Below are 19,853 nucleotides of genomic sequence, written 5' to 3' on the forward strand. Positions count from 1 at the left end.
ATCAATATAAAGGTTAGGAATCATATTTGTTTCAAGTGTTTTTTATTGGGGGTGGGGGGCCTCCAACATGAATTTTGCCTAGGGCCTCCTAAGAACCGGCCCTGGGTGTACACAAATCAGGGAAAAGCTTCCACCTACAAGCAAAGACATTATTTAATATACAAAGCAAAAATGCGTATTTTTAACATAACATTTGTTTACCATATATAGGCCTATTTTTTTTTTCTCTAAATTGTATTATATTGAATTATATTGCACTACTGTAGAATGTGTAGCACTTGTTTGGATTATACAGTAATTAATTAGTAATTAAGTAGTTTTTCTGCTGCTTTATTATTATTATTGTAATACAGATAATATTTGAATTCTATCAGAAGAACTAGGGATCGCTATGGAGACGGCGGGTTAGCATACGAAGTAACAGACAGACACAAGATTAATTTAGAAATATAATTGTTTAAATTTAATTTGGACGAAAAGTAGAAAGTCAATAAAATAAAATAAATGACAGAAACACAATAAACCATAAAACTGACTGCAAATTTCCACCTCGAGGGCACTCTTGTCGGTGTTTTCACATATGTACCCACATAGTCAGTGCAACATTCAGGAAAAAATAAAATAAATGAACCAGACAGAATCACAAGAGTATAATCTCTCTCTCAAAGGGATTTCAAGTGTCTCTCATGAAAAGTTAAATGTCTCTCAATTTTGGGTGATAGTTGACCATACACCCTCAAGAAGGAAAAGAAAAAAGAAACAGTTCTTTAAATCGAATTTGTCGTTCAATGAGGTTTCGGTGGAAACTCAAGGAAAGGATATCGGGCCTCCTCTCCACCACGCGATGTCTTCTTTTCTACAACTGGGTTGGCTCGCCATCAAACTCGCAGTCTACAGGATGTTACAGGAGGTCGTGCAGATCTTCACGAATCAAGAAGGAAGAAAAAAAAAGAAAAAACAAAGAAAAAACAAAGGAGAGAAAAAAACCTGGCCTGATCACAGACCAGAACATTCATTAAGTACATTTCAAAATAAGTTCCACATCTAAGATCCAGAATAACATCTAATACACAATTAAAATTTCTTCACGAACTAATATAATCACATTCGTTTACCTCTAAATCACTAGTTCTCTTTCATACAGACACGTAGCCAACAATGGTGACGCTGAACTCTGAAATGAACAAATAATAACCATGCGGTTCACTATGACCGCTCAAACTTAAGTAATTACATACTAGTACATACAAATATCTTTTTCTTCACAGAACTGCTTAACTAAGTTACCTTTATGATCGATTTTTTTCTTTTGCTCTCACTCGGGCGCACCTCGTGTGTGATCGTAAAATGGCGTCGATGAACTGCAATGTGCAATGGCCATGCGCTCTCACTCAGGCGCACCTCGTGCGTGATCGTTAAATGGCGTCAGTGAACTGCAATGTACAATGGCCATGCGCTCTCACTCAGGCGCACCTCGTGCGTGATCGTTAAATGGCGTCAGTGAACTGCAATGTACAATGACCATGCGGTTCACTTTAGACATTTGTTACCACTCGGATCAAAATACAATTTTTAAAGAAAATAATCAGTCCACAGCAACTAATTTAATGTTTAGTAGCAGTAATTCTATCCTATTATGAAGGATTCGTCTTTTATTTTCATTAATTATGTGATACTGACTCACCAATAATGATTTATTCCTCTATTCAGTCGGCTTCTTGTTCAGAATGCATCAATTTAACTATATCTCAACTTCTCAATACTTTTTTTCAAAGATTTTTAACCTCAGATACATAAAATGGATCGCAACGATGGGATTGCGTCTGCTCTTCTCAATCAAGCTCGTCTCTTCTGTCATCGCGCATGCTCGTCGACACTCATGACGTTAATGACAAGAGAGCTCTCATTGGTTGATCGCTGAGAATTTATTTTAGAATATATTCACATATTTTTCTTAATATTCTTAATCTTAATAATCTCTTATCGACTTTTATTAAGGGAAAATCATATAACTAAATTGTGTAAATTAAATATTAACTTTATTTAACCTGTGTTACATTCTCCCCTCCTAAATTCATGCAAGTCCCTTTGCATGTTCTGCTCGGCTGACTGGTGACCACACCGTGTAAACCATTAGGCAGCAAGGGAAGGACATTCAGAGTTTCATCTCCACCAAGAGATTTAACAAAAGCTGAATTCAGACCTTGGAACAAAGATTGGACCACATATATTAATGGGTTTCCTGGCTGAAAATAAGTAAGTCGCTCTGGTTCTCCTCTCGGTCTAACGGAACGCCTCGGTAAGGTGTCTATCTCATCTTCTGATTGTTGTTCGGCTTTTTCACAAACACCTGAACTTTCAACAACACTGGTTACTTCAACTTCATCAACAGAACTGCCCATTACGGCTTCGACTTGGCCCTGACCAGGTAAATTACTCTGTCCAAGGGTGCCGGAAACATTAAGAGGTAAGTGCTCATCGAGTGTGTCGACAGGTAAGTATTCACCCGGTTTATCAACTGGTAAAGCTTCAACAAGTAAATTATTACTTTGGTCGCCCTGCAAGGTGTCGCCGATAGGGAAAGATTGTTCGGCCGAGTTATCAGTAGAATCAGCGTTCACGGTCTCTCTTTCCGTACAGATATCATGAACTGTAGAGAAATGTACTGTCTCTATACTTGGAGTATGGCTGTACTCGCAATACGAATTTCCTTCTTCGGAATCAGAGAGACAAGTGTCATCAATTAACGGAACCTTAGGATTCTGTCGTGTTCGAGGTCTTGAGATGGATTCGTTTAGAGTGGGTGGTTCAACTTCGGAAGACAGTAAAAACCCACACGGGAGCAACATATCTCTGTGAAGAGTACGCAGAGGACCGTCCTTTCTCTCTGGACGAACAGTATAAACTGGCAATTCAGCTGCCTGACTCACCACAACATACACCTCAGACTCCCACTTGTCTGCTAACTTATGCTTCCCGCGTAGCCTAACGTTCTTCACCAACACTCGATCACCAATCTCCAAAGAGGAATAAGTTACAGATTTGTCAAACCTAGCTTTGTTTCTTTCTGCACTTTTTGACATACCACGTGACGCAAGCGAATAACTTTCTTTCAGATTGTTTTTTAGATGACTGACATACTCCGAATGAGACTGTCGTGGACCATCTTGATACGGCAACCCAAAAGCAAGGTCAACGGGTAACCTGGGTTGACGTCCAAACATCAATTCGTAGGGAGTGAACCCAGTGACCTCATGTTTCGTGCAGTTGTACGCATGAGCTAAAGGTTTAACGAAATCTCTCCAACGAACCTTGTCTTTTTCTTCTAAGGTACCCAACATACTGAGCAGGGTCCTATTAAAACGTTCGACAGGATTTCCCCTGGGATGATAAGGGGTTGTTCGGGTTTTCTTAATACCTGCCACCTCACAAAGCTCTTTGATGGTGCGCGATTCAAAATCTCGGCCCTGATCGCTATGAAGACGCTCAGGGAACCCATAGTGCACAACAAAATTTTCCCAAAGACATTTCGCTACCGTTCTTGCCTTTTGGTTGGGTGTGGGGACTGCCACAGCATATTTGGTAAAGAAGTCAGTGATTACCAAGATGTCTCTCGTGTTACTTTTGTCTGGCTCTAATGAGAGAAAATCCATACAGACCAACTCTAAAGGTCTTGTGGCTTGGATATTAACCAACGGTGCAGCTTTTTGAGGCAATGATTTCCTCCTCACACAACGACCGCATGTCCTGATCTTTTGTTCTACCTCCGCAGCCATCTTCGGCCAGTAGAACCGAGACCTTACCAAGTCTAGAGTTCTCTCCACCCCCATATGACCCATACTGTCATGCAAACTGGTCAATACAGAGGGCCTCAGTTTCTCAGGTAGCACGAGTTGATAAGTAACTAATTCCTCTACCTGCCGTTTCCGGTAAAGCACCCCACTTTTTAACTCAAGACGGTTCCACTCTCTTAGAAAAAAAGGAAGATCTGGGAGTTCCCTCCTGACTGTTGGTGGAGGCTTTTCTCCCGACTCTAGGCAAGATACTACTTCCCGAATGACTGGATCTGCCCTTTGATCATCACCGAGGTTCCCTGACAGGTAAGATACAACAGGTAACCCCTCAAAATCACCTTCTTGTTCGTAACTATCAGGTACAGCATCAGGATAAAGTGCAAGAGATTCAACAAACGCAGCACCACACCCAACGTCCGTTGGCTGTCTGACCAGATGTTTCTCACATATAGCCTGAACTACTTCACTTTCGGTGTCACAAGAATCTGCAGCTTCCGTGAGATGATTCTGCATAAACTGTTGAATTCGTTCGTACTCTTTTTGAGATAAAGGATTTTCGGGCAACTGGTCCTGTGGTCGCCTTGATAGACCATCAGCATCAGCATTTAGCTTGCCTGCTCTGTACTGTAACTTAAAAGAAAAAGTGGAAAGGGCAGCAAGCCACCGGTAGCTAGTCGCATCTAGTCTCGCCGTGGTTAGAACATACGTTAGAGGGTTGCTGTCGGTAATGACGGTGAATTGGCTACCATACAGATAGTCTCTAAACTTTTCAGTTACTGCCCATTTAAGGGCAAGAAACTCAAGCTTGTGCGCCGGGTAATTGGACTCACTGCGGGACAACCCTCTACTTGCATATGCAATGACTCGCATCCTCCCTTCCTGTTCCTGATACAAGGCTGCTCCTAAACCCTTGGTGCTGGCATCTGTATGTAGGAAATAGGTAAGTTTAGGGTTTGCAAAGCCCAACACAGGCGCAGTAGTTAGTTTGTTGATAACAGACCGAAACGCTTCCTCACAAAGCGGCGTCCAACGGTTTCCGAACGACTCTTTAGGGTTATGGTATGGACCCTTACTCTCACTCCGTTTACCACCTTTCCTAGTCGGCGGATACCCTACAGTCAAGTCGGTGAGTGGTTTCACAACCCTAGAATAATCTTTAATAAATCGGCGGTAATACCCCGAAAAGCCCAAAAACGACCTTAACTCTTTAAGGTTTGTGGGACTCGGCCAGGTTTTTAAGGTTTGTACTTTCTCTGGATCGGTCTCTACTCCACGCTCTGACACTATGTGCCCTAAATAACGTACAGACGTCTGAAAAAACTTGCACTTTTCAGGGGCGAGTTTTAGCCCATACTCTCTGAGCCGAGAAAGAACTTTTAACAGCCGTCTTTCATGCTCTTCCAAAGTTTCAGAAAATATGATCAGATCGTCCAGGAAGACAAGTACTTCCCTGAGATTGATATCCTCCATACACTTCTCCATCAATCTCTGAAAAGTACTTGGGGCGTTAGTGACCCCCTGAGGCATGCGATTAAACTCCCAAAACCCCAGGGGGCAGACAAAGGCGGTTTTAGGTTTGTCTGCCTCTTCCACCTCTATCTGGTAATACCCAGATTTCAAGTCGAGAACGGAAAACCATTTTGATCCAGTTAAAGCGGAAAACGTCTCCTCGAGATTGGGTAATGCATATGCGTCTTTAACTGTTTGAAGATTTAACTTCCTATAGTCTATGCACAACCGTACATCTCCATTTTTCTTCCGCACCACTACAATAGGCGAAGAAAAAGGGGATTCAGACTCGCGAATAACGTTGCTTGCGAGAAGATCGCGCAGATGTCTGCGGACGGCTTCCAGATCTTGCGGATGGATAGGTCGCGCCCTATGTTTAAAGGGAGTTTCATCGTGCAGATGTATACGATGTTTCACCTTTTGTGTATGCCCAAAATCTAAATCGTGTTGGCTGAAAACATCAGGCATTTCTTTGAGTTTTTCTGAAATCCGGTCCCGCCATTCTTGTGGCAATGGGGACTCACCGAAATTCAAGGCGAAATTAGAATCCTGAGTAGGCAAGTGCTTACTAACAGGGGAAACACTCGGCTGGGGGAGCACGGACTCAACTGCATGCAGCTCTGCTATTATGCATCTTGGGGGAATGGCTATATCGTGCTCGGTTTCGTTTTTTAGTACCACAGGTAACCAGACAGATTGACTAGAAGGAGTAAGTAAGCAGCGCTTCACAAACACACCACCAGGTAAAGAGGATTCAGACGGGTGTTCTACCACTACACACTTATCTATCCCACCGGGTACCGCAAGAGAGCCTTTCACCACGACAGTTTGACCAGCGGACATGACCTCCGGTATGTTGCCTCTTAATCTCACCTGACTCAGAACGCCACTCGTGTTCTGCTTTCGCCTCGTTTCAAGAGTTTTCAAAACCACTCTATACCCAAATAGAGATGGCTGGTGCTTCGAGGATACTGCCACTAACTGCTGCTCATAGAGGATGTCGAGAGTGTTTGTACCTATTAAGATCAAAGGCTGAGTGTGAGACTTTACATCTGGAACGACTAGAGCTACCGTGGCCACTTCAATAGTCGCACCCAAAAACTCCTCAGGGAAAGTGATGTCTACCTTTACGTAGCCTTCGTACGGAACGGAAAACCCATTGGCGCCTTCTACTTCCAAAATATCGTCTAGAGGGTTAATCGGGTGCTCTGAGAGGTGTCGTTCATAAAAAGACTTAGGCACAGTTGTGACCTGCGATCCAGTGTCGAGTAGACAATGACATTTCTTACCAGCTATGCTGACTTCGGCAACACATCTAGCACCAACTAATCCCTTAGGTAGGTTTGCACTCTGCTTCCTAGGAGCTTGGCATTTCTTGAAGACACGATTTACAATGGGACCACTCGATTTAAGCTCAGTTCCTGTATGTCCCGCAACAGGAACTGCCTCTAGTTTAAATCTACGCTAGTGGAGGGATTCTGTGACTCCCACTGTAACTGTTTCTCCCTTAACAGCCTACGTTTAGTAGCGACAAGCTCGGGGTTTGGCTCAGAACTACAGGACGATGCAATGTGGCCATCCTCACCACATGTGAAACAGTACCACGGTCTAGGTCTATCAGTTGGCTTCTTATTGACCGGAACTACACTCGCAGCAGCCCCTGACTTCCTTTGGTCAGGTGGTGCAGGCCTTTTGACTACCTCTCGCGACGGAGTTCTCTTTGGATGTTTTGGTCGGACTGCAAGATTAGCTAACTGACTCTGCAACTTGACAATCTGCTTCTTTAACTCACGCGTTTCAGTTTCAAGAGGACTCACTCTAGGAGCTTCATCTTGTTCTAACTCAGCAGAAATCCACGCTTTCTGAGAGTGCATAAACGCTCTCTGCTTAGAAGACCCAAGGTGTTGCTTCATTCGAGTTGCTTTCGCAGTATGTCTATCCTCCTCTGTACGAAGCATAAGGAGAAGCTGTGCAAAGGAAGGAGGATTGTTTCGCTTTTGCTCTAGTCGTAGTTCGGCGATCAAGTCATTATCCCAGCAGCCCCTGCAAAACTGCTTTAGGAGATGCCTATCTGCCTCTGCTGGGACAATACCATCTCTTTTGACGGTTGCACTTAAAGCTGACTGTAACCTGTACAGATAAGTAGATGGCCTTTCACCTGCATCCTGCAACGTGTTCATGAATTTCGCTAACAATTCGTCCCCGTCCTCCACAGCCCCGAAAGCGGAGTCCAACAGCTGGAGGTAAGCAGAAGGAGGAGATTCGGGATTCAGATGCTTTATAACATCCGCCGCAGGCGGCAAAAGACTGTCTAGTATTCGCCTAGACGCATGCAAATCGGACAAAGACGGATCTTTCAAAATGAATTCGACACTAGAACGCCAAATGTCGTAATCTACCTCGTTTCCAGGCCTAGGGCATTTTCCTGAAAACACTCTGAGCCTGGGCTGTATCTGCCCTTGAGCAACCACTTCACTGCTCCGCACAACATGCTCAACTACTAGCCTTTGGACCTCAGGCGGGTTGAGAAATTTGGACGACATGCGAAGGGTCGGTTCAATCAAATTGATAGGAGTAGGTTGGGACGGTACATCATCTATCTGACTTGGTGGATTACGAATTGGGTCGAAATTCCCATCCGGAGATGCCCAATATGGTTTCTCACAGGTGTCTTCACCAGTACTACCAGAAACAGCAGGCTCTGGTGGGAGGTCAGCACTCATTTGCGACAGCATTTCACTCAGTATAGACTCAAAGTTGTTTCCGCTCAGTTCTGCTATTTCTTTTAATCTGTCCAGGTAGGATTTTGTTATGCTACTACCAAGTTGCTGTGTAAACACACTGGCTAACGCTCTCACATCATACTTAACACCTGGTTCGCTTGACAGCTGGTGAGTAAACGGCAATTTTGGTCCGAGTGATTGCAACGCTTGATTACTGTTGTACTCAACGATTACGTTTTGGTAGAACTCGGATTCTTTGTCATCGATGCGCACGGTTTTGGCAAATGACCCGTATCGTTTCAGAGCATCAAACAATTCGTCATCGCTCTCAGTGTCTGTTAAACCACTGACTATTACGGAGTTTGGGATAATAATCCCTTCAGCTTCAATAATCTCCATTATCGTCGCTTGCTTAAAAGCAAAAGAGAAAAAAGGAAAATCAAATGTGTAGCTGTTAGTTCTCTGCAACAGCGCCGTCTCCTGGCTGGCTCGCCAAAGTTTATGTAGCACTTGTTTGGATTATACAGTAATTAATTAGTAATTAAGTAGTTTTTCTGCTGCTTTATTATTATTATTGTAATACAGATAATATTTGAATTCTATCAGAAGAACTAGGGATCGCTATGGAGACGGCGGGTTAGCATACGAAGTAACAGACAGACACAAGATTAATTTAGAAATATAATTGTTTAAATTTAATTTGGACGAAAAGTAGAAAGTCAATAAAATAAAATAAATGACAGAAACACAATAAACCATAAAACTGACTGCAAATTTCCACCTCGAGTGCACTCTTGTCGGTGTTTTCACATATGTACCCACATAGTCAGTGCAACATTCAGGAAAAAATAAAATAAATGAACCAGACAGAATCACAAGAGTATAATCTCTCTCTCAAAGGGATTTCAAGTGTCTCTCATGAAAAGTTAAATGTCTCTCAATTTTGGGTGATAGTTGACCATACACCCTCAAGAAGGAAAAGAAAAAAGAAACAGTTCTTTAAATCGAATTTGTCGTTCAATGAGGTTTCGGTGGAAACTCAAGGAAAGGATATCGGGCCTCCTCTCCACCACGCGATGTCTTCTTTTCTACAACTGGGTTGGCTCGCCATCAAACTCGCAGTCTACAGGATGTTACAGGAGGTCGTGCAGATCTTCACGAATCAAGAAGGAAGAAAAAAAAAGAAAAAACAAAGAAAAAACAAAGGAGAGAAAAAAACCTGGCCTGATCACAGACCAGAACATTCATTAAGTACATTTCAAAATAAGTTCCACATCTAAGATTCAATTCAATTCAATTCAAATTTATTTGTATAGCGCTTTTCACAATACATATTGTTTCAAAGCAGCTTTACAGAAAGTGCATTTCAGAAATGTACATAGAGAAATACAGTTAGTTAATCATGTATTGATTTAGGGCATAAACATCGCCCGCGTCGAGTCGTCTCAACTGTAGTATAAAATGTAAGTATTATGTGAATGCCTGGCTGAAGAGATGCGTCTTTAATCTAGTTTTAAACTGGGACAGCGAGTCTGAGCCTCGAACAATATCAGGAAGGCCATTCCACAGTTTAGGAGCTAAATGTGAAAAAGCTCTCCCTCCTGTAGTGGACTTAGATATCCTAGGAATGACCAGAAGCCTCGAATTTAGTGATCTTAAAGAGCGCGATGGATTGTAGGGCGATAGAAGTTCCGTTAAATACACGGGAGCTAAACCATTTAGGGCTTTATAGGTCAGTAGCAATACTTTGTAATTGATACGGAACTTTATAGGTAACCAATGTAGAGACGACAGAATTGGTGTTATATGATCGTATTTTCTTGATCTAGTAAGAACTCTAGCGGCGGCATTTTGGACTAACTGTAGCTTGTTTATTGAGGATGCAGGACAACCAGCTAATAAAGCATTACAGTAATCTAGTCTCGAGGTCATGAATGCATGAACTAACTTTTCTGCATCAGAAACAGATAGCATGTTACGTAGCTTAGCAATGTTTCTAAGGTGGAAAAAGGCTGTTCTTGTAACATATGAAATATGATTTTCAAAAGACAAGTTGCGGTCTAATATAACACCCAGGTCTTTTACTGTAGAGGATAAAGTAACAGGACACCCTTCTAAATTAAAGTTGTATTGTAAGAGGTTTTGTGGGCAGTTTTTTGGACTAATAAGTAATACCTCCGTTTTATCTGAATTTAATAGCAGAAAATTACATGTCATCCAGTATTTTATATCTTTAACACACTCTGTTAATTTAGATAATTTAGCGTTTTCATCTGGTCGTGATGAAATATATAATTGAGTGTCATCAGCATAACAGTGGAAATTAATTCCATGTTTTCTTATAATATTACCAAGTGGCAGCATATATATTGAGAATAGCAGAGGGCCTAACACAGATCCTTGCGGTACACCGTAGTTTACTGACGTTATCTTCGATTTTTCCCCATTTACGCAGACAAAATGGTAACGGTCTGATAAGTACGATCTAAACCAGTTTAATGCCTGTCCCTGAACACCAGTGTAGTTTTGTAGTCGGTCTAAGAGTATTGTGTGATCTATAGTATCGAACGCAGCACTAAGATCAAGTAAAACTAGTATTGAGATACAGCCTTGGTCAGAAGCTAAAAGTAAATCATTTGTGATTTTAACGAGCGCAGTTTCTGTGCTATGGTGCGGTCTGAATCCTGACTGAAACTTTTCATAGATATCATTTTCTTGCAAGAAAGAGCACAGTTGAGCGGACACAACTTTTTCTAATATTTTAGACATAAATGGAAGATTTGAAATGGGTCTGTAATTTGCTAGGTTATTATGATCTAATTGTGGTTTCTTAATAAGAGGTTTTATAACTGCCAACTTGAATATTCTTGGAACATGACCTAAGGATAAAGACGAGTTAATAATATTGAGAAGAGGCTCTTCCACTACAGGTAACACTTGTTTCAGTAGTTTAGTTGGTATTGGATCTAATAAACACGTTGTTGGTTTAGATGCAATGATAAGTTTATTTAACTCTTCCTGTCCTATAGTTGCAAAGCGCTGTAATTGTTCTTGCGGGGTGATAATTGAGGCTGAATCATAAGACACCATTAAAGATTGTACATTTACAATTGTGTTTCTGATGCTTTCTATTTTCTCAGTGAAGAAATTCATAAAATCATTACTACTACACTGTGACAGAATATTTTGCTCCGGTAACGTCTGTTTATTTGTTAGTCTAGCGACGGTGTTAAATAAAAACCTTGGATTGTTTTGGTTGTTTTCTATTAGTTTGCGGAGATGCTCAGCCCTGGCTGCTTTTAGGGCCTTTTTATAACGTGACATACTGTCTTTCCATGCGATTCTAAAGACCTCTAGATTAGTTTGTTTCCATTTACGCTCTAAATTACGAGTTTCTCTCTTTAGAACATGCGTAACACTGTTGTACCATGGTGCTTTAGTTTTCTCTCTAACCTTTTTTAATCTAATTGGTGCAACGATGTCTAATGTACTAGAGAAAATGGTGCTCATAGTGCTAGTCATTTCCTCTAGTTCATCTGTTTGTTTGGGTTCACTGAGCAGCTGAGACAGATCAGGTAAGCTATTTGAGAAATGATCTGTAGTTGTTGGAAGGATTGTTCTGCCTGGTCGATAACGCGGCGCAACATGACAAATTTCAGCGGTACGTAGTATGCAAGTGACCATGTAATGGTCAGTGACTTCATCACTTTGCGGTATAATATCTATATCGGTTGGATCGGCTCCATGTGATATAATTAAATCTAGCGTATGATTAAGACGATGAGTGGGACCAGTTACGTTTTGCTTGACCCCAAAGGAGTTTAATAAATCTGTAAACGCAGCCCCTAAAGCATCATTTGAATTATCTACGTGTATGTTAAAATCTCCAACAATTAATGCTTTATCGACATTGACCAAAAGATCTGAGAGAAAGTCTGCAAACTCTTTTAGGAAATCAGCGTAAGGCCCAGGCGGTCTATATACGGTAGCCAAGGCTAGAGATAATATGGATTTCTTTCTTACATCTAAGAGAGTAACATTTAGCACAAGTACTTCAAACGAATTAAACCTGTGACCTGTTTTCTGAGTAACAGTAAGAATATCTTTATAGATTATAGCAACACCACCGCCACGACCAATCAGACGGGGCTCATGCTTGTAACAGTATCCAGGAGGAGTAGACTCATTAAGACCGAAATAATCATTTGGTTTAAGCCAGGTTTCAGTAAGGCAAAGTACATCGAAACTATTATCTGTGACCATTTCATTTACAATAACCGCCTTAGGTGTAAGCGATCTGATGTTTAAAAGACCTAGCTTTATAAATTGTTTTTGTTCACTAATATTGAGATTTTCTGGTTTAATCACAATTAGATTTTTCTTAGATCCTGCAGTAGATTTATTATTTGATCTCACTAAACGAGGAATAGACACAGTTTCAATATAATGTTTTACATTGGTACTTATATCAATTAAGTTTGGACAGCAAAGAGTGTGATTTGGACTTTGACTTACTAGTCATATGGTGTGTAGCGTCTTGGAGATGTTGTCCGACAGAATAGCCGCTCCGATTCTGCTGGGGTGAAGGCCATCAGCACGGAAGAGCCTAGGTCGCTCCCAGAAAAGATTCCAATTATTTACAAAGAGCAGTCTCTGTTCATTACACCATGACATTAACCATTCATTTAGAGCAAATAATCTACTGAACCTTTCGTGTCCTAGTCGGTAGGTGGGAAGCGGTCCAGACACGATGATCGTTGTTTCAGGCGATGTGCTGCGTACCGTCTCGATCAGGCTCCTGTAGTCCTTCTTCAGAACCTCCGACTGCCGTAGCCTGATGTCGTTCGTTCCCGCGTGCAGCACGACAGCTCCGACGGGCTCGTCACCGTTCAGAATCCCGGGAACCTGTGCAGCGACATCGAGAACACGAGCACCAGGAAAGCAGTGAGTGCGAACCTTACCTTTACCTATGGTAGCACGGACATGCCGGACGATGGAACTGCCGATGATCACAGCGTCGCATTCCGTCTCGCGTAGAGGGGAGAAGCGGTTCTGGGTGGAGATCTCGAAGGCCGGGAGGGGCGGAGAGGTCCTAGCTCTGGTCCTGGCCCGCGTCTTCCGCTGTGGAATCATCCAGGGTCCATGTTGTTGTGTCGGTGCCGGAGTGAATGAAACCAGGGATGATCGCATCCTGGGCAGAGAAACACATGGAGTAGACGAGGTCGGAGTCAAAAGGTTAGCACTAACCACTGACTTTTGAGCATCGGCGCGTGATGTTTCAAGCGCGAAACGTCGATCTCGTAGCTCGGCCTGTCTCTCTAGTAGGTCGCGGATCTGCTTCTCCACGGATTCCAGCTCTAACTGCACAGAATGCAGCTCGAAGGTGTCCTCACCTGCACTCAAAGGTAACGTTAGACACACATCCGTTATATTCGCCATTATAGCAGATGTGCTATAATGGCGAATTATAGCTTTCAGTGATACGGGTGTAAATAAGTCGATCGATAGGCGCGACCACGCGTGTAATGCTAGCGGGCTAAGGCTAGTAGCGGAAGTTCGAAAGGTTGGATATATGTAGCGATATCAGAGCAATCCGATTGTTTTTTAAGGAGAATAGTATTCCAGATATGTTCACACGCTATAAAAATGAAAAAGTTCGTTTGTAAAAGAGTGTAAAGAAGAAAAACAAGGTTTCTGAATTAATTCGACGGAGCTCCAAACACAACAACGCACTCAGTCGCGACGCATGCGCAGAAAACTGAAAATCATCCTTCTGTTCTCAAGATCCAGAATAACATCTAATACACAATTAAAATTTCTTCACGAACTAATATAATCACATTCGTTTACCTCTAAATCACTAGTTCTCTTTCATACAGACACGTAGCCAACAATGGTGACGCTGAACTCTGAAATGAACAAATAATAACCATGCGGTTCACTATGACCGCTCAAACTTAAGTAATTACATACTAGTACATACAAATATCTTTTTCTTCACAGAACTGCTTAACTAAGTTACCTTTATGATCGATTTTTTTCTTTTGCTCTCACTCGGGCGCACCTCGTGTGTGATCGTAAAATGGCGTCGATGAACTGCAATGTGCAATGGCCATGCGCTCTCACTCAGGCGCACCTCGTGCGTGATCGTTAAATGGCGTCAGTGAACTGCAATGTACAATGGCCATGCGCTCTCACTCAGGCGCACCTCGTGCGTGATCGTTAAATGGCGTCAGTGAACTGCAATGTACAATGACCATGCGGTTCACTTTAGACATTTGTTACCACTCGGATCAAAATACAATTTTTAAAGAAAATAATCAGTCCACAGCAACTAATTTAATGTTTAGTAGCAGTAATTCTATCCTATTATGAAGGATTCGTCTTTTATTTTCATTAATTATGTGATACTGACTCACCAATAATGATTTATTCCTCTATTCAGTCGGCTTCTTGTTCAGAATGCATCAATTTAACTATATCTCAACTTCTCAATACTTTTTTTCAAAGATTTTTAACCTCAGATACATAAAATGGATCGCAACGATGGGATTGCGTCTGCTCTTCTCAATCAAGCTCGTCTCTTCTGTCATCGCGCATGCTCGTCGACACTCATGACGTTAATGACAAGAGAGCTCTCATTGGTTGATCGCTGAGAATTTATTTTAGAATATATTCACATATTTTTCTTAATATTCTTAATCTTAATAATCTCTTATCGACTTTTATTAAGGGAAAATCATATAACTAAATTGTGTAAATTAAATATTAACTTTATTTAACCTGTGTTACAAATGCCTGAGCCTCAACCTAAGCAAACAAATTGTCATTGACATTTATATATATAACAAATAAACTTACAAATAAAATACTGAAACATCTGGATTTCACAACATTGTTTGTTCACTTAAGACATAGCCGACTGTGTTTACGTGAATACTATAACAATACTATACTATAACTGAATACTATTGTGTGTGTATTTCACTATTAATTAGCAATAAGCCGTGAAAGATAACTGAATTCGCACTCACATTCTGTCCGAGAGAAACGGCTTTATTCTGTCTCAATCAGCGCAAGCAACAGATTTGAGTGTTTTTTTCACAACTTACTGCGCTTAACATTTTAAACATCATGCACGTCCTCTTTTCTCATTCAAGGATGTTTCCTCACTTTAGTCTACGTGTCAAGTCAAGTAGCAATGTGCTACGCGAATAATCTCTAACGATAGACACTTATCGTCTCCACAGAAAATATCTTTTAACATAATACTATAATTTACCAACATATGTGTGCAATTAATGTAGCTTATTTTCATTCATAAAGCAAAAGAAAACTTACCTCAAACAGAGATGAATCCAATGCCTTCGAGTCGTGATTGGAGGAAACCACGTGTTCACAAGTACATAAATTTATGACGTTACATAGAGACATGCGCAGAAATCAAAACATTTACGTTTTTTTTTTTTCATTGGACAAAATAGTAAACATGCAGTTAAATAGTTTTTTTTCTCTTAAATAGTTTTTTTCCTTATAATCTTAAGCTGAGTAAACAATTTGCAAGTTGGATTTTTTACAGTGTAGGGTTTTTTTCTCATCAAAACCGATTATGTTTATCAGTGGTTGGTCAGGAAGGGACACGTTTGTGTGCATTTTGTTTTGTAATTTTACTGGAAAGAAAAGAGTCTCCACAACGGATTGAAGCGCACGTCCGAGTGAAGACTGTGCGCGAGCCACAAGAAAACAGTATCCGCGCCACTGATTGCAGTGGCAGCGGCAACGAGCACTATGATCACTTTATTTTAAAAAACACCACATTTCAGCGCTAGATCGCCTCTTATTTAACAAACGAACTATATGAGTGGACTGCTAGTTAACTGGAGATGTTTTATGTATTTGTATTGGTATATTAGTTCCACGAGATGTTTCAAAAGTGGTGGGGACAATATCGACCTTAGCAAAAAAGTGGTGAGAACATGTCCCACCCGCAAATTACGTCTATGATCTCTTTTATCAGAATTAGATAACCAATAACATGACTGCTCACTGACAAGTTAACTATTCATGAACTGTAACTCTTAGATACTGGTACCAGAGATACAAACTGGTGTTGATATGTTGGACACTAATGATGTGTCATTCTAGTTAACAGTTCATAACAGTTAGCCTGATCGCTCTCTACTTACCTTGATAATTATAGACAAATTCCTTGAGGAAAAATGTATACCCTTGATTTTTTTCATTTTGGTGACAGAATTTTCCTCCACGAGTCTCGTAACGTCGGCAAATGTCATATTTGGCAAATCCGTTATAGCGAAGAGAGTAGATAGTCTGATACTTTTTTGTCTTTTTGATGTGTTAAAGCTTGACCAGAACTCAAGCCACACACAATAACTGGAAATCCTATGGTGACCAAACATCCTGTTTTTCAGGACATGACCTAATTCCTGGTCAGAATTAGATTTAGAACTGGGCTGGCTGTTTTTTATAAAGTGATGAAAATGTCCTGGTTTTCATTATTTTACAATTGGCCATTAAAGCAACACTATGTAGCTTTTCAACCTTCATAATATATTTCCAAGACCCTTGTGATGGTATATCGACTTACAATAGGTTGAATGACACGTCTGCCATAGCCTGATGGGGTCTGTATCGCTTTTACTGGCACTATGTAACTTCGGGGTTCGGGTAGTAACCAGAGCACAAAAAGAACTACAAAATTCGACTGCTTTACGGCATACGTCACTTCCCCCACCACTTCGTCAAATTTGGACGTGAGAGGCCAACCAGCGTTTGTTTTCGGCTTTCGTGCGTATGTTTTTGTCATGGGGGCTGTTTACACCTGGCCACTTCATGCGTTTTCTTAGATCGGATAGCTATCCGATCGTGAAAAGACCAGGTTTTAATGCCGTCCGAAACGCATTTGAGACGGATTTGAATCCCATCGCTCAAACCACTTCAGGAGGAGGTCTGGGCCGCACTCTAGACGAAACTGGACAAGTGTAAATGCATCTGGTTGTTGAAACCACATATGTAAATTGTACTCCTCCCAAAAATGCTAAAAAAAAAAAAAAAAAAAGTGTGAGAGCGTGTTATAGGCTATATGTTATATCCAGATATGATGACGCTACTGGAACACGCATCACCGCAGATGAGCATCTATTCATAAGCCAACGTGCAAACTATCGCAAATCAAAGTGAAAGTAAGTCACAATCATCATCATTAAAAGTAAAGAAACGAAATGATCTTACCAGGGCTGTTACTGCTGTCTCTTATTGCGGTCTTTGATTTTAAAAATTTTAGCTGATGATCAATAAAATGCAGCTCATATCTGTTGCTTTCGGTGACGTGCACTCCATTAAATCTGCAGCGCGGGAATTGAAGATCGGATTTAAATCCGTTTCGCAAAATTACATTTATGTGACCAGGTGTAAATGGAATCGTTTTGATAAATCAGATAGCTATGCCTCACGAACTAGTTTGCCAGCTGAACTCAGGTGTTGTGAGGTGTATTTATCATGTAGTCCTGAGGGATATCAGACGACGCTGTTGACGTTGATTCCTGCGATTATCATGAGAACAGTTTTCAATATCTCACATAATCAGGACATAAATAAGCCTAACGTAGAGGTTGTAAATAGTGTAAACGAGCACAATTTGCAAACTATTATGATAAATTGCAATAATCATGTCTAATGACATCATAACGGCCAATGTTATGAAATAATGCGACGTACATTTAACTTTATTGATGTTATCTGGCATTTTGTAATGTTTACATTCCAATAAAAACAACACAAATTAAATTATACAGTAGGCCTAGACTATAGACTATTTACTTGTGATTTAGCTGCGATCATGTAAAAACGTTAATATAATATATTTTATAATATAATATATATATAATATAATATATTTATGACTATCTAGGGGTCGCTGTTTGACAAAAACACAATTTCTACATAGTGTGGCTTTAAGCGTGTACTTTAAATACACGCTTGCCTTTGCACACAAAACATATGAAACCGGCTTCGGCTTCACCCAGTCTTGTTATAATCAGCGCATTCCTCAATCCGCAGCGGCAAGTGCACGTCAAAATACAGAGGGCCTGTGTCTGTGTGTGTGTCTGTGTCTGTGTTTCATCTCAGCCTCATTGGTCTGTCATTGCTCGTCAATGTCAGAATATTTGAAATGACCAATCAAATCAAAGTAGGCGGACTTTACGTTCACAGAATTTTACCAGCGTGACTCGAATCGATCAACGCTTCAGTTTATGGTCAAGTGCGAGATAAGATGCAAGTAGCTTACAGCGTAAAAAAAAACAAATGTAAATTCACAGATGATTTACAGAGAAAATTCCAGTGTTTTCGTTTCGGCCGGGATCCGTGTAAAGCAGAATGCATGAACTGCAAAGCTGGCACGTACGTGTCAGTGTCAAATAAAGGTGCTAGTGACCTAGAAGCCCACATAAAGAAAGTATAGGCTACAAGAGAACATCAGGACGATTGAAATAGTTTTTTTTACTGAAATAGTGTAGTACATTTTTTATTTTAGTAGTAGATTTTTAACCTATGGCCATGAAAAGAAATAGTGTCATGTAAAAGGTGTTAAAAGCTAGACTTTTTAAAAAAAAAATAGTATTCAATTGTTGCGGGCCAAACATTGAATGGAAAGAATGTATTACTTTATGTATTACAGTACAATAACATAGTTGCAAGGTTGTGAATGCATTTGTCAAGTATTTTTTGATGCATTCACCCCAACCACGCCCCCACCCCTTAACCACGCCTCCCCAAACCACGGCCCCGCCCTCTTTTCTGAAAAATAAAATATTCACCCTAAGAAATACATAATCGTTCCGGAAGCTGAGTTACGGTCAAGCTTCAACACATCAGAAAAACATACCCGGGCAATCACAAAACAGACCTGAACTGATGTGTGGGAATTTTAAAGTATATTAAAATAGAAAACCATTATTTTAAATTGTAATAATATTTTAATAATATTTATATAAATAAATACACTTTTATTATACATTTATATACGCATGTAATAATATTTTATAACTTAATTATTTTATTGCTCAATTATTATATAAGCACTAATATATACTCTATATAGTGAGAATATTGAGCTCATACTCGAGGAGGGAAAAACAGCTCAGATTTATTCAGAGACTCAAACTGAGCAATAATATGCAATTTGCTGCAGATGCTGATACAGTATTTATATGGCATAAAAGATGAAATTCTGATTCTTGTAAATCAATGAGATCTTTATAACAGTATTAAGATACTGACATAATATATATATCAATATCTGCAAATAATATGTCTTAGTAAGATATTTAATATAATGTAATGCAATACAATGATGATTGAGAGATGAACAAATAAACCTTTCTCAAAAGCCTGATGATCATATTTGATACTCATATTTGAATATGATTTTTCAGAATAAATAAATAAAACTGACATGGATTCAACTAACATTTCACTAATCTTATATTGAATCTGTGCTTTGCTATACATGGAAAATCATTGAATGTCATTGTCAGTGTAAGATTATCGGCATTAAGCAGAACGGGTTATCAAACATTTCTGAACGGTTTGTTTTACAGAAAGCTAGATCTACTCTTGCAGATTCATCTCATCCACTGTCCCGTGACTCTAACATGATTCCTTCTGCTCTGGCTTTTAAACTTATAAGATGTCAGAATGTTGTGTGCTGTTTCTGTTGTTTACTGTGTGTTTTGTACATGTTTACAAAGTTTATGCTGCACCAAAAATTACCCTTTGGGCTTAAAATAAACTTTGAACTTGGATA

General features: G+C 40.3%; 1 protein-coding gene across 4 annotated transcripts; it reads right to left on the bottom strand.

Annotated features, from left to right (window-relative positions):
• Nucleotides 1-436: 436 nt before the first annotated feature.
• On the bottom strand, nt 437-14,620 carry LOC311278041 (paraneoplastic antigen Ma3 homolog). 4 transcript variants are annotated; one of them, XM_084388608.1, is made up of 4 exons: nt 14,446-14,620; nt 14,049-14,266; nt 12,542-13,935; nt 8,581-9,250 (listed from the first exon to the last, which is right to left on the bottom strand). In XM_084388608.1, exon 3 carries the CDS (start codon nt 13,463-13,465, stop codon nt 12,545-12,547), a length of 921 nt encoding a protein of 306 aa, XP_084244734.1. In that variant the 5' UTR covers nt 13,466-13,935; nt 14,049-14,266; nt 14,446-14,620; the 3' UTR covers nt 8,581-9,250; nt 12,542-12,544. The 4 variants fall into 4 exon arrangements, with proteins under 4 accessions (XP_084244731.1, XP_084244732.1, XP_084244734.1 ...); XM_084388605.1 differs by lacking the exon at nt 14,049-14,266 and having other exon boundaries at nt 437-9,250; nt 12,542-13,217; nt 14,446-14,617; XM_084388607.1 differs by having other exon boundaries at nt 12,542-14,266; nt 14,446-14,617.
• Nucleotides 14,621-19,853: the final 5,233 nt, after the last annotated feature.

The sequence above is a fragment of the Rutilus rutilus genome (genome assembly GCF_951802725.1).
Source record: "Rutilus rutilus genome assembly, chromosome: 19".
Classification (NCBI taxonomy): Eukaryota; Metazoa; Chordata; class Actinopteri; order Cypriniformes; family Leuciscidae; genus Rutilus; species Rutilus rutilus.

Bases quoted from the DNA above. Each gene is read 5' to 3' on its own strand.
- LOC311278041 (XM_084388605.1), bottom strand. From the start codon at position 8,425: ATGGAGATTATTGAAGCTGAAGGGATTATTATCCCAAACTCCGTAATA.